Here is a 14,509-nt window from a genome sequence, read left to right on the forward strand (position 1 = left end):
TTACTTAAGGTATGTGTGAATTTGTATATTAACGTGCTGTATTTACAAATGGTCAGTAATTGGAGCGCTCACTCTACTGAAAGTCATTGTGTAAAATTTTGAAATACTTCAGGTACGGTAAGTGTGAATTTGTATATGAAGTGTTGTAAGCCGTAGTATTAAACAATGGAAATACTTAAGATGTTTGTAAGTTTGTATATGACGATGCTGGATTTAGAATGTTAAACTAGTACTATTTCTTGCATTATTTTCTTTCCACAAAATTGCTTGTTGTACTCTTGTAGTGGTGGTTGTTGTCGTTGCTGATGCTCCTGTTGGGTAATTATGATTTAACTTCAATTTATTATCACACTGCTGTAAGTGATCACTGACACCGGAATATTTCCCAACTGCGATGTATTTGTTAATAATAATACAATTACCATATAGTCTGTCCATCATCTCTTTATGTTACGCTTCAATTTTAAAAAAGCCTACTGAAATCAATTCAGAAACTGCACATTTCACTGCCGTATGCATTTCCTGCAGAAAGGTGTTCATAATTATTAAACTATTCGTATTATTTATTCTTCAACGCTTGATAAAATCGCATGAACTAATAGACCATTGTTGTTCGATTCTTTTTAGCGCCTTGAAACGAAATTCTTAGCTTATTTTACAACCTTCTCCATAATCACCAAGATGACCATGAAATATGTAAACGTACAACTAGAAAGAAAGTTCACAAATCGAAGCATACTATTCGGAAGACAGGTCTCAAACATTTAGGGAAATGTTTATAAATATTTGTAATAATTTTCATGAAGTTAAAATTACATACGCGACTATATGATTTGCAGTGATTTATATATATACCGACTGGTTCACCAGCCCCCTTTTGTAGGTAACCCAACTAACGCGTATATCACAGCCATCTTCTTCTTTATGGCCTAGAACAAGCAGACCATTTATATAATGCTCGCGACTATGGTAGAAATCATTAACGGCAGTGTTATTTCTAATGCTTAAACTACCGTATAATGAATGTGTAAAACTAACACACCTACGTATAACACTATCTTACGTTTGGACAGAAAGTATCTATAAGGACTACAACGTGCTAACAACGCACCGCAGCTTGTGGTAGCTAGGGTGGTTAAATCACGCACTATTGCTGTGTGGTTGTAGGTTTGATCCACAGGCTGGTACCCTTTTTTTTCTTTTTTCTTTTTTTTCGATTAACGCCATTTACAAAGACTGTAATATGGCCGCATATCATCCTATTCCAAAGAGTGACTTTTTATTTGTTCCTGAAAAGGACCGTTTTTATCCGATGTTACATAGCCAGGTTAGACTGCGACATGATCGTCTGTAGGTGGGAAGTAGGGTGCTCTGCATAATCAGAGTAACAAGTGTTCGAAATTTTGACCACTTTTCAGTGTTCATTTAATTGTTTACCATTACGGAGTGCGTGGCATACATATTAATTCGACCATACTTTCTCCATAAATTAGCAACAATTCAACGTACTGTTCATAGGAATACATCGTGAGGAAATTAATAAGTGCTGTGATGTGACCTGGTAGGTGTGGATTACGTTCATCACAGCATGCTTCTGCCTTAAATGAGGTATCAAAAGGGGTATCGTGAATCAGAGACAGCGTCAGTTATCTCTTGAAACGACTTACCCTTGTTTAGAAGAACGGTGAAAGAAGATAGATAGGGAGCTTTTGAACTCTTTATTCAGTTAAACTATTTCAGTCTACAAGAGATAAGTTTTGTGTGGCTTCACATCACTCAATATAGACATCTTACCACCAGGACGACAGTTTGAAGAGAGCCTAATTACACCTGACGTTGTGACGAATAGCGCTGTCACCTTCCAGATAGTACGACAAGTTCTTTAGAGCAGGACCCACCCTCCTACACCGTACTCTCGCGCGTCGTGCTTTCTGTAAGATGTGGCCTGGTGATGGGAGTATTCGAGAGCAAAATGTCGATGAAGTTCTCGAGATACCTCGAATACTGATAAAACGTATTCGAATACTTCTCTGGAGGTATTCACTACTGATAATTCGGCGATCTCTCTTTATGCAATATCCGATAATATTGAGGATAGTAACGCCATTTCTGGACGTAAATCAGAACTACGCCTGTAATTCATGATGGGGAGTTCAGGTGGTAAAGAGAGAACGCGTGTCATACGAGTATTTACCTAAGATGTATTTAAATGCTTCTCTCAGACGGGAGAAAGAGAAGTTTTCGAACACAATCCTACTGATTGAGCTTAAACGCCAAAAACAAGTTGTAATGATTGTTATAGGAGGCTATTTGAATGCAAATCACTCACAATCAATTGTTTACTTTCTTTGCTCTTCATACAAGGGTAAATAAAATGTTTTTTTTAATTTTTAGATTTTGTTTTACTTCGCACTGATATATAGCCTATAATCAGGCTCCATGGCTAAATGGTTTGCGTGCTGGCCTTTGGTCACAGGGGTCCCGGGTTCGATTCCCGGCAGGGTCAGAAATTTTAACCATGATTGGTTAATTTTGGCTGGCACGGGGGCTGGGTGTATGTGTCGTCTTCATCATCAGTTCATCCTCATCACGACGCGCAGGTCGCCTACGGAAGTCAAATCAAAAGACCTACACCTGGCGAGCCGAAGATGTCCTCGGACACTCCCGGCATTAATAGCCACATGCCATTTCATTTTCATTTCATATAGCCTATAATTATGTCTTATGGCGACGATGGGATAGGAAAAGACTACGAGAGGGAAGGAGGCGACCGTGGCCTTAATTAAGGTACAGCCCCAACATTTGCCTGGTATAAAAATAGGAAACCACGGAAAACCATCTTCAGGGCTGCCGACAGTGGGATTTGAACCCACATCTCCCGAATGCAAGCTGACAGCTACGCGGCCATTCGCTTAGTGAAATCAAATGTTTGTTAACCAAGCTGATATATAATATATACATATATGAATGAAAATACAGAGTAGAGTCGGGCATTTTGACAGCACACAATGGCGTGACATCAAATGTATATACACATAATTGTTCCCGATGTCCCGAATTAAATTACATTTCACTTACTCGAGTTATGTAGGATTCGAGAACTTGGTTTCAATAATAATTTTATTTGCTTTACGTCCCACTAACTTCTTTTACGGTTTTCGGAGACACCGAGGTGCCGGAATTTTGTCCCGCAGGAGCTCTTTTTTTTAAGTGCCAGCAAATCTGCCGACACGAGGCTGTCGTATTTGAGCACCTTCAAATACCACTGGACTGAGCCAGGATCGAACCTGCGAAGTTGGGGTCAGAAGGCCAGCTCCTCAACAGTCTGAGCCACTCAGCCCGGCGAACTTGGTTTTGAATGCAAGCTTCGATTCTTAAATATTCTCGGATGCACAGTAATCGATTCTGAACAGTGTTAGATTCTGCCCATCACTAATGTGGCCCACCAGTTTAATGATGCTTTCAAATTAATACTTTGAATCGCAGGCAGCAGAAATTGACAGTAACATAGCATTGCAGGTCTCTTTTACGTGCAACGTACTAATATCACATTGGAGACTCTGGATGAGAACTGTATTCGGGGAAGGACACATATTTATAATCATATTTCAAGCCGTGAAGGTTTGATTGCCTCATACGATGGCGTTCATGATGTACAGGGTTATTCTAAATTATTGTCGGAGTTACAAAAATTCATAACTCACAGTGCAATTGACGTAGGAATATGAATCTTGTTTTATTGTGTACTGTAACTCGTAAAGTTATTGTGACATATATAGTACATTACAAATGCTCGATATGTGCGCCTTGTGTCACTCTACACACATCTACTCGATAGTCCATCTCTTCCCACACACGAGTCAACATGGCAGCGGTGTTGCTTTCGAAGGCGGCTTGGATGCGCTGCTTCACTTCCTGAGTATCCACCGGTAGAGGAGGAACAAATACCTGATCTTTAACATATCCCCACAGGAAGAAATCGCATGGTGTAAGATCTGGTGAACTTGGTGGAAATGGTAAGAGCATCAGATCACCTTCCGTTCCATGTCCCGTCCATAGTTGTGGAAGTTCTTGGCTTAAAAATGCTCTGACCTCCCTGTGGAAATGAGGTGGTGCACCATCCTGTTGCAGCACGTAATCATCCCTGTGGTCACTCAACTGGGGCAACAGCCATTCTGTGAGCATGTCCAGGTAAGTCAGCCCTGTTACTGTCTGCTCATTGAAGAAGAACGGGCCATAGACGTTCGTGTTTGAAACGGCACAGAACACATTCACCTTAGGAGAGTCTCGCACAAGTTCCACATAACAATGGGAGTTCGTTGCACCCCAAACGTGAACGTTTTGTTTGTTTACCTTTCCACTTACATGAAAAGTAGCTTCGTCACTGAAAACTACTCTGTCAAGAAAACCATCATCTTTTTCAATCTGTTCCTGCAGTGTCATGCAAAAGTTGAAACGTAGGGCTTTGTCATTAGCTGTTAGAGCTTGACGCAATTGTAGGCGATTTGGCTTTACCTTTAGGCGCCTTCGTAACACACGCCATACTGTGGTTTGAGGAACTTGCAGTTCCCTGCTACATCTCGTAGTTGATTTCTTAGGACTACGGAGATAAACGCCCCTAATCCGATTGACATCCGCTTCTGACACAGCGGGACGCCCACTGCTTTTTCCTTTGCACAAACAACCTGTATCCACAAATTGTGCCTACCATCTGCGAATAGAGTTGTCAGAAGGAGGCTCCCTCCCGTATTTTGTCCGAAAATTGCGCTGGACTCTGGTAACGGATCGGTGTTGATGAAATTCAAGAGTACAAAAAGCTTTCTCCTTATCGCTAACCTCCATTTTGTTAAACACTGCTATTACTGCCATCTGGTGGTAAGTTATGTACTACAGTTGATGCAAAATAAAACTTTGAGAGTTTGTCTGACCGTTACTGCAACAATAAAAATGGTACGTTTTCCACGTTTTCAAAAAAAAAATCACGAAACCCCGACAATCATTTAGAATAATCCTGTAGATCTAGATGTGAATGCAGCAGCATACATGCCAGGTAGTAGCAGTTAAATTTTCCCCTACTTCGTTCACTCTAGACAGGAAACTACAAAGTGCGCACAAAGTCCGTATACCCCTACTCATTATTTATTCATTTATTTATTTCTATTGTCAGGTACCCATTGTTATCGACTTCGATTGTTGACAGCAGTTGGTGCCAAGATGTTGAAAGAATGGCTGATACAAGTGATTATACTATTGAGAAACTTTTGCTGTCTGCTGTGTGGATTCATGAGCGTAAAATTAGTGGCAAATCAATTCAAAATGTGAGGGAAGATTTCATTGCGCGGTTTGTGAAAGCAGCACCGACAAGGAAGAAAGCGTGGGAAAAGAAAGCCTTTATAATGGGCAGTGTTCGCGACGCGCTGAGAAGTGGAAGTCCATCCACCAGACTCGAACTTTGTGCTGACGTGGAAAGATCTATCGAACAATCTCCAGTTAAGTCCATACGGAAACGTGCGTCAGAGTTGGGGATACCGGAATCAACCGTGAGGAAACACATCAAGATTCATCTGAAAATGAGGTGTTGGCGTCCATTGCGTGCCAATGAATTATCAGATGACGATTTGGAGAGACGTGTTGATGCTTGTGGTCGTATGCTGCAACAATTCCAAACAATGGCTCAGAAGTCATGTTCACTGACGAAATGAGCGATTTATCGCAGCTCCCGTAGTCACAACGTTCACGTTTGGGGAAAAGAAAATCCATACATTTTCAAGAAATCACGTCATGATCTGGGCCGGAATGACACAAACGCATCTGTTTCGCCCAGATTTTTCATCATTCTGTTAATCAGAACAGTTACCTCCAGATGATTAATGACTAGCTTATCCCGCAGGTGCAAAATGCGGGAATCTCAGACGGTGTTTGGTTTTCAACACGGTGGGGCGCCGGCTCACTTCGCAGTGGCTACGTCTGAACGCAGTCTCTGGGAATCGCTGGATCGGTTGAGGTGGTGGTGGTGGTGATTATTGTTTTAAGAGGAAGTACAACTAGGCAATCATCCTCTATATAACACTACTCAGAGAGAAAAATGGAAGGGATCCGACACTTCGAAAAATGAAGGTATCGGCCAAAGAAAGACAAGGGCCACGAAGGGCGTGAAAATGAAAGACTCCCTAGCCCTCGCAAACCTAATAGCGTCGGGGTCGGAAAAGAACAAGAGTTGACCAAGGGAGGTCAGATAGGATAGATGTAAGTGAGGAGCCTGGCACAAGTAAGTGGAAGCAATGCCAGGACTCAGCTGAGGACCCCGTGGTTGCCAACCCACGCTCCAAAGTACAGAGCCCCTGGGGCCCCTTTTAGTCGCCTCTTACGACAGGCAGGGAATACCGTGAGGATCGGACAATGATCCAGCTCCTCTTCCATGGTCACCAAGGAGCCCTGATCCAACAACACCCGATAACTCACTCTAGGGTTGCATCAAGGAACAGGTGAGGAAGCAATGGGATGTTGGAACTGATGATCTGAAAAATGCGCCGTGCGAAGCTTTGCAGACAGTGACCTCAAGGATGTTGCTTGATATGAGCATCAGAATACGGTGGCATATTCAGCTGTGCAGAGACCATGGAGGGACACATATGGATGTTTTAGATTCCTAAGTAGAAATAAATAAATAATGAGTATATGTACTTCTACATCGTGTCAGTTTGAGTTTAATTTAATGTAATATAGGGGAGTACGAGCTTTGTGCGCACCCAGTGTTTATAATATTACGCGTGCCAATCTCGGTACGAATAATTTCCACATTATAGGTCACAAGATTTCATCTCTTCACATACGGTTAGCGTCAAGAAGGGCATCCATATACTAAACTGAGCCAAATCCACACACGTACCAACTCCGAGAAACTGGAAAAAGGCTACGAGGAGAATAAGAAGAAATGCAGGTTACAAGATTTGCATGGTTCACCGTACCTGAAAAACACGGTTTATCAGGGGAACGTTCGTACATATGCTTCTGCGCACCTCCGGCGGGCATCAGATCGAAACAGACTTTCATCCGATTAGGCCACCATAGCTAAATTGGTAGAGCAACCGACGCGAAATCGGGAGGTTGTGGGTTCGGATCCCACTGGTGTTCGGTTAGTCATTTTTGTTCTGTACTTAACATCCATTCAACACATACAAAATGTGCGTAACACGACCTAATAGGTTGAAAGTCCCCTTGTAGGTTGACCACGGTGGGGAGGGTTGGCAAGACTAAGAGTAAGCGTTCCTCCTGGGGTTGTGTTTACTCTTTGAAAATACAGTAGTTGTTTACTCCTAGAAATGAAGATGGTGTCTTGAGTCAAGTGTGTGTTATGTGTGTGTACTTTACACAAGTTACCGCAATACTTTGGAAAATACACCACTGCAGTATATAAAATATTTGAAGAAAAGGGGAAGTTCGGCTGCAGGCCTTTGAACTCTGGCACTACACTCCATAAAATATAGCGAAAAGATTGGTACTTAGATCCAACAGAAGATCTATATATTAAAAGAGCTTACTAAAAACAGCTTTGGCAAATCCGTCCATCCGATCTACTGCACCGATTTTACTTAGCAGGTTGCTCAGCGACCAACACTTTCATTAATAAATATTGAATTTTCACGACCGCATTGTAATCGAAACAGACTTTCAACCGATCAGGCCACCATAGCTGAATTGGTAGAGCAACCGACGCGAAATCGGGAGGTTGTGGGTTCGGATCCCACTGATATCTGGTTAGCCATTTTTGCTCTGCACTTAACATCCATTCAACACGTACAAAATGTACGTAACACGACCTAATAGGTTGAAAGTCTGTTTCGATTTCGACTTTAATTAATATTCTGATATATGTGATTTTTATCCTTAGTAATGTGATTGCATGCAACCATGTTTGATTACTACCTGTCAAGCCAGAGATGGTTGGTGGTGGTGATTATTGTTTTAAGAGGAAGTACAACTAGGCAACCATCCTCTATATAACACTAATCAGAGAGAAAAAATGGAAGGGGTCCGACACTTAAAAAAATGAAGATATCGGCCAAAGGAAGACAAGGGCCACGAAGGGCGTGAAAATGAGACTCCCTAGCCCTCGCAAACCTAATAGCGTCGGGGTCGGAAAAGAACAAGAGTTAACCAAGGGAGGTCGGATAGGATAGTTGGAAGTGAGGAGCCTGGCACAAGTAAGTGGAAGTAATGCCAGGACTCAGCTTAGGGCCCCGTGGTCGCCAACCCACGCTCCAGAATTCAGAGCCCTGGGGCCCCTTTTAGTCGCCTCTTACGACAGGCAGGGGATACCGTGTGTGTTATTCTACTGCCCCCACCCACAGGGGGGTCAAGCCAGAGAGCACACACTTCCTCTGATCATGTAAGAATACTATTCCCTGATAGATACTCTGACTCTCTAACTTTTCCCAGCTTCCAAATATATTCTACAGATGACAGAGCGTTCCTAGTAACTTGCATGCTGCTAAGAGACAAAAGTCTACGTACCAACGAGCTAGATAACATAGAGGGGTTGTAAGCCTGTCATCAGCGCTCCCTGTTTGAAGCAAGTTGGTAAGGGGCAGTCATGTTAACGGTTGTCAAACATAGCGAATTGGCGCGAGAGCATATGTTGAGGTGACAGGGAGATCGTGCGTGCCAATTTAATTCCCTAAGTTTTAAGAAGTGAAAACATAGATTCTCGCTTTCAAGAATTCCAGCCGTAAGCTCAGCGTATGGTTGTTCTAATCGGAGTAATAAAACCAAGGATATATCGTACTTTAAGTAAGTATTACTGAATTATAGCCGAGATTCCTTTTTGTAATTTCTGTTTGTAATTAAATCCATTTTATTGTTTACTTAGCAAAAGTACGGATAGCCACGGTTATTATTTGTCGAATTTTGTTTCAGATTTCGTTTAAAGAACAAGGAATTAACGGAACAATGCGTTGTGAGGGCGAAAAGAGATAAATGGTATCCTACTCAATTCAGTTGCTTATGCTCTGTACATTTCCAGCCCTATTTAATTTTCATTCACATGTACAAATAAAGGAAATGGAGCGCCCACAACCGAGAAAACGTACCCACAAAAAAAAAAAACCACTTATTTCGTTCAAACGTACACCAAGTATGGTAAATACAGTATTTTACTGCTATTTTTGAAATGTATACAGCCTTTATTGTAGATGTCTGTTGCCTTGGTTTTTAAAACTATGCCACACTTCATAATGGACAACTTTCAAGCTTACCTTTCAGCTAGTAATCCCAGTATGATATGGTAATGGGAGAAACATGATACCCCCACCCCTCTATATTATAATAAATAATTACACTAAACGAATATTATGGTAAAGTATTCATGGGCCGCCTCTGTGGTGTACTGGTTAGCATGAGCAGCTGCCACCCCTGGAAGCCCGGGTTCGATTCCCGGCTCCGTCACGAAATTTGAAAAGGGGCACGAGGGCTGGAACGGGATTCTATCAGCCTGGGGAGGTCAACTGAGTAGAAGTGGGTTCGACTCCCACCTCAGCCATCCTCGAAGTGATTTTCCGTGGTTTCCCACTTCTCATCCAGACAAATGCCGGGATGGTACTAACTTAAGGCCACGGCCGCTTCCTTCTCCCCCCCCCCCCACAAGGCCCCTGTTCAGCATAGCAGGTGCAGCCCTCCCTCACATTTGTATCCCCCGACCCAATGTCTCACGCTCTAGAACACTGTCCTTGAGGTGGTAGAGGTGGGATCCGTCGCTGAGTCCGTGGGAAAAACCAACCCGGGAGGGTAAACAGATTAATAAAGGAACACAGTACTCATGAGGATGCAATAATTTTAAAAATATGAACAGAATGAGGTTGTAACCTATTGAAGGTCCCTATGATTTTAAGGCTTCCTGTCATAAATATTTATGTCCATCGTTTTTATTCTAATTTACGCTTAATCACAACAGCCAAGCAGGGTAACGCTCTTGTTCCTATTTCGAGGCCTAGTCGTATGTCACAGTGTTCTGATTTCGAACTACCCTACAATCAACTGATCGTGATGTTGGCCTCGTGCCGCAATATGATGAAGTGGCGGTATTCGCTTTAATGCTTCAAGCTATCGGCAACGGTCTTTAATTCTCCCCCAGTGATTCTTAAATGCGTATTTTCTACACTTTTCGTCATTTAAAGGCCATGCCCCCTTGCTTGTGTGACAACAGGAAACATGGCGGACTTTCGTTCTATTAGCTTCACCCAGGCAGCGCTTCCGCCTCTCTATGTTATTCTAGCTCGTTGCTACGTACAAACAAACCCCATCATGACATACGACTCACCTATATGGGCACACCTATCAAACGATAACCTAGCTACACTAGAAAGAGTGAAGGTCATGTATATTAAACAAGTTCTCAAAAAACGCTAATTCGAGACTAACCTATGAGCTCACAAGACAGCGACTCTAGCAGAACTGCGATTAAGAATACTGTACCGGGAGGTACACCCCTACGCCGCACTTTTAAATCTTGATTCGACAATTAACTACGTTAGAGGGCACACCCTGTCCTCTCCGCAGTTCCCAGCAATCTCAGATAATTCTGACGGCGATATCTCCACTCTCTCTCGGTCAACGCTTACGGTCTCCATCGGACAGACTATCCAGCGTTCTGATTGGTTGACTGGCTTGCTAGTCAGCCAATAGCCTTTTATACTCCGTGAGGGACTTGTTCGGGCCTGAATTGTGTGTCTCGTCGTGGAGACACCACTTTAAAAACTGTACTTGCCACACTTTTAGGCCAGGCAGGTCCAATCCTAATTAAAAAGGTCCACCTTCGGGTGTGTGACCACCCTCCCCTTGCTTGCAAGACCGGCCATTGGCCCTTGGTCCACTACGCAGGCACTTAGAGCTTGCTATAGATAGGATCACACGTCACTACAAATCTGGTACACCACTCATCAATATAGCGAATATGTCACTACCTCGTGACATCGGCACTCACACATCCACTACTAATAGGGCATGTGATGGCCTCTCATTTGTCGAGGGCGCCGCACATGTCCTGCACGATACCCAACCAGATTTCCCCACCACCTCTAACACTGCTACCTCTTCTCACCCTACTGGCAATACGGAACTCACAATGAGTCAATATAAAAAGCTTATGTACCAGCAATATCTCCAATCCAAAACAGACAATCCCAGCAGCAGAAAATCTGCCCCAAAAGCCTTGTCCCACAAAACAGGCATCAAAATTAAAAATGTCAAACTTAAAAAATCTTCAGTCAATAAGGCTAAGGACAAATCATCTACTACCCCGTCTTCACCCAGTCCACCCCGCTCTCCTAGAACAAATCGAAGACATGCCGTTATTGATCAAGATGGATTTGAATACCCACCACTTTGTAAAACCTCTAAACTGAATGAAGAACCGATCATTATACCCACCGAAACAGTCAATAGCTTCACTCCACTCCAAGAAGAGATGGAAACGGCACCACTTCAGGCCAACTCCACCATCACTAACTATAATCAAACTCCTACTAATAAAAGACCACCTCCTATCACTATAAAAGATGATCCTCTCTCTTAGTCCTTAAGAAGAGCTTTTTTAAAAGCAAACATTCATGGCACATTTATCGCAAGAATAATTAAAAAAGGATTAACCCGTTATTATATTGATGACAGAAATGATTACTTCAATGTAATCAAAGCCCTAAAACAGGATCAGGTCAATTTTTTCACGCAATCCGCTGAGCCAGCCACCACCTTCACCGTAATTGTGAGACATTTGCTAATTGATACGGATCCCGAGGAGATTATGACAGCCCTCACCGAAATGGGATACCCTGTTTATCAGACAATACAACTCCCTAAAACTTATGTTAATAAAAATCCTGAAGATCCCCAGAATGAAGTCAAAGAAAGGAAAAAGATACCTCGTTTCTCTGTCACAATTAAGGCCACGGACAATGCCAAAAAAATCTTCGATGAGACTACTCTCCTGGACCTTCGTGTAACTTTGGAGAAACCTCAGACTCCAGTTGGCCCTCCTATTTGTAAGAAATGCCAAAGGACGGGCCATACTAAAAAAAATTGTTACATGACGCCACGTTGTGTTAAATGCCCCGGGCCACATAGTACCGCTGAATGTCTAATTAACATACCCAGCGAGTTCAAATGCGTTAACTGCCAGGGTAATCACACTGCAAACTTTAAGGGCTGCCCTCCCATATAACGGCCATAGAAAGTAGAAAAAATGCAGTTAAGAAAACAACATTCTCTATACGTCAGGAGGATTCTCCACCCCTGCCAACACCCCAATTAGTCCAAAAAATTGTACACATACCAGATGAAAACACCAAACTGACTGAAAAATCTATATCAACCTCCAAAGTGACGTCAGTCGTCACTAGCCAATCGCAATCAACCACGGCAAGTATTAACCAATCAAGGCGCACCCAATCCACCGCTGGTATTAATCCAACATTTAATCAAGTAGTAACACAACAACAACCCACCGCCAGGATTATGACCCTTAAACCACGTATAGCGCAATCTTCACATATGAATGTAGTAAATGCAACATACCCCTCTGTACCACCAACTAGACAAGAGGCATTACAGCTCCTCTATACCATTCCCCCAGACCAGCAATACCACACTCTCATGAACCATATATTCACCTCAGGCATCGCTCAGAGAATCAATAACGTACTTCTGGACTTAATTTACCCGCCCCCAGGTATGATCCTTGAGCATATGATTTACAGACACCTTTTCTCATACCCCCATGGATATTAATCCCAGTACAGTGCTTAACCAATCAGAAATTTTCACAAATTCCCATAGCCAATCACAGCTCCCCAGAATAATTTACTGGAATTCTAATGGTATTAGAAGTAAAAAGGAAGAATTTCGGGAAATTTTACCAACTTACCAAACTGACGTTGCTTTAATAAATGAAACATTACTCAAACCGATAGCCAAATTCACTATACCCGGATATAAAATTATCAGACAGGATAGAACAGGCGATGGCGGGGGGCTAGCCATTAAACTAAAATCAAAGTATAGTGACTTCCTCCTCCCAGCTCTTCACGGTCTTGAAGCATTGGCTATTAAACTTTTCACAAAACAAGGTCCGCTAATTCTTATAACAGTCTATAGGCAGCCAAGACTCAGTCAATATTTCCGATCCGAAAAACATATTAAATAACGGCTATCCTACAATAGTGGCAGGAGACTTGAATGCCAAGAACACCTTCTGGAATTCCACATTAACTAATACACCAGGCAGGAAAATCATGGACTTCTGCTCTTATAATATATTACCTATGGGACCTACTGAGCCAACATACATACCATTTCAAGCCAATCAACACCCTGATGTCCTGGATATTGCGTTCATACAAGACTTCCCTCATCAAATCGAACTGCAATCTCTTTGGCTCACCGATTCTGACCATAACCCCGTATTAGTGACTATAGATCATGATATTCATCTACTAAGAAAAAAATCATTCCAACATCATCAATACGAAACATATCAATTGGACTAATTTTAATAAATTTATGAATGAATACACAGATAATGTCACTTTTAATCTAAATTCTCATGAGGAAATTGACCGAGCCGTAATCACCATCACTCCAATGATCAGAAGTGCTGCCACAGCTGCCAAAACACCACCGGCTCAAAGGAAAATATCCACTCTTCCGGATAATATCCTACAGCTTATCAAACTCAAGAGCATTGCCAGAAAACCCTGGCACATGACTAAGTTGCATCAGCATAGACATATGTATAACCTATTGAGAAGACTGTGTGCTGCTGAGATTTTAGAGTACAGGAACAACGATTTGAATAACACCATATCTAAATTAAGTACTAAAGATAATAGCATTTGGAGAATGGCAAAAGCCCTTCGAAATACCCCTACTACTATACCCACACTAATGACGGAACAATTACAGCCACTACCAATGAGGAAAAAACTGACTTGTTAGCTGATACACTACAGGAACAGTTCAGTCCTAATGTGGAGCCGCAATATCCAGGATTCACTTCTGCAATAGAGGAGGAAGTCACGAAGCTACGTGTAAATTATTCAACTCATAATATCCCTGAGAATCATAAGCCGGTCACCTTTCAAGAACTACATAAAATTATTTTAAAAATGCCTAACAACAAAGCTCCAGGCCCTGATGAGATTGGCAATTTAATAATCAAAAAATTACCGCTGAATGCTTTAAATCTACTTTTAAATATCTATAATGCTGCACTAATCACGGGGCATTTTCCTACCCCGTGGAAAGTTGCAAAAATCATTTCTATTCATAAAAATGGGAAGCCCATGAGCAAATCAACATCGTATAGGCCAATCAGCTTGTTAGATCATCTTGGCAAAAGGTTACTCATGAATGCTGACTTTCATAATAAAATTCTATCACAGCAATTTGGTTTTCGTGGAGGACACTCCACAGTGCAGCAACTCATCCGCATAGTCAACGCCACAACTAAGACTCTCAA

General features: G+C 42.2%; 2 protein-coding genes across 3 annotated transcripts in view; both read right to left on the reverse strand.

Annotated features, from left to right (window-relative positions):
- Positions 1-14,509, reverse strand: part of LOC136872460 (protein Wnt-5a) — an 822,369-nt gene that overhangs the window by 87,856 nt on the left and 720,004 nt on the right. The gene's annotated exons all lie outside the window — the stretch shown is intronic.
- LOC137500434 (uncharacterized) lies at positions 3,784-4,443 on the reverse strand. Its single transcript, XM_068227330.1, has one exon. It carries the CDS (start codon positions 4,441-4,443, stop codon positions 3,784-3,786), a length of 660 nt encoding a protein of 219 aa, XP_068083431.1.

This window comes from Anabrus simplex, chromosome 4 (assembly GCF_040414725.1).
Source record: "Anabrus simplex isolate iqAnaSimp1 chromosome 4, ASM4041472v1, whole genome shotgun sequence".
In the NCBI taxonomy this organism is placed as follows: Eukaryota; Metazoa; Arthropoda; class Insecta; order Orthoptera; family Tettigoniidae; genus Anabrus; species Anabrus simplex.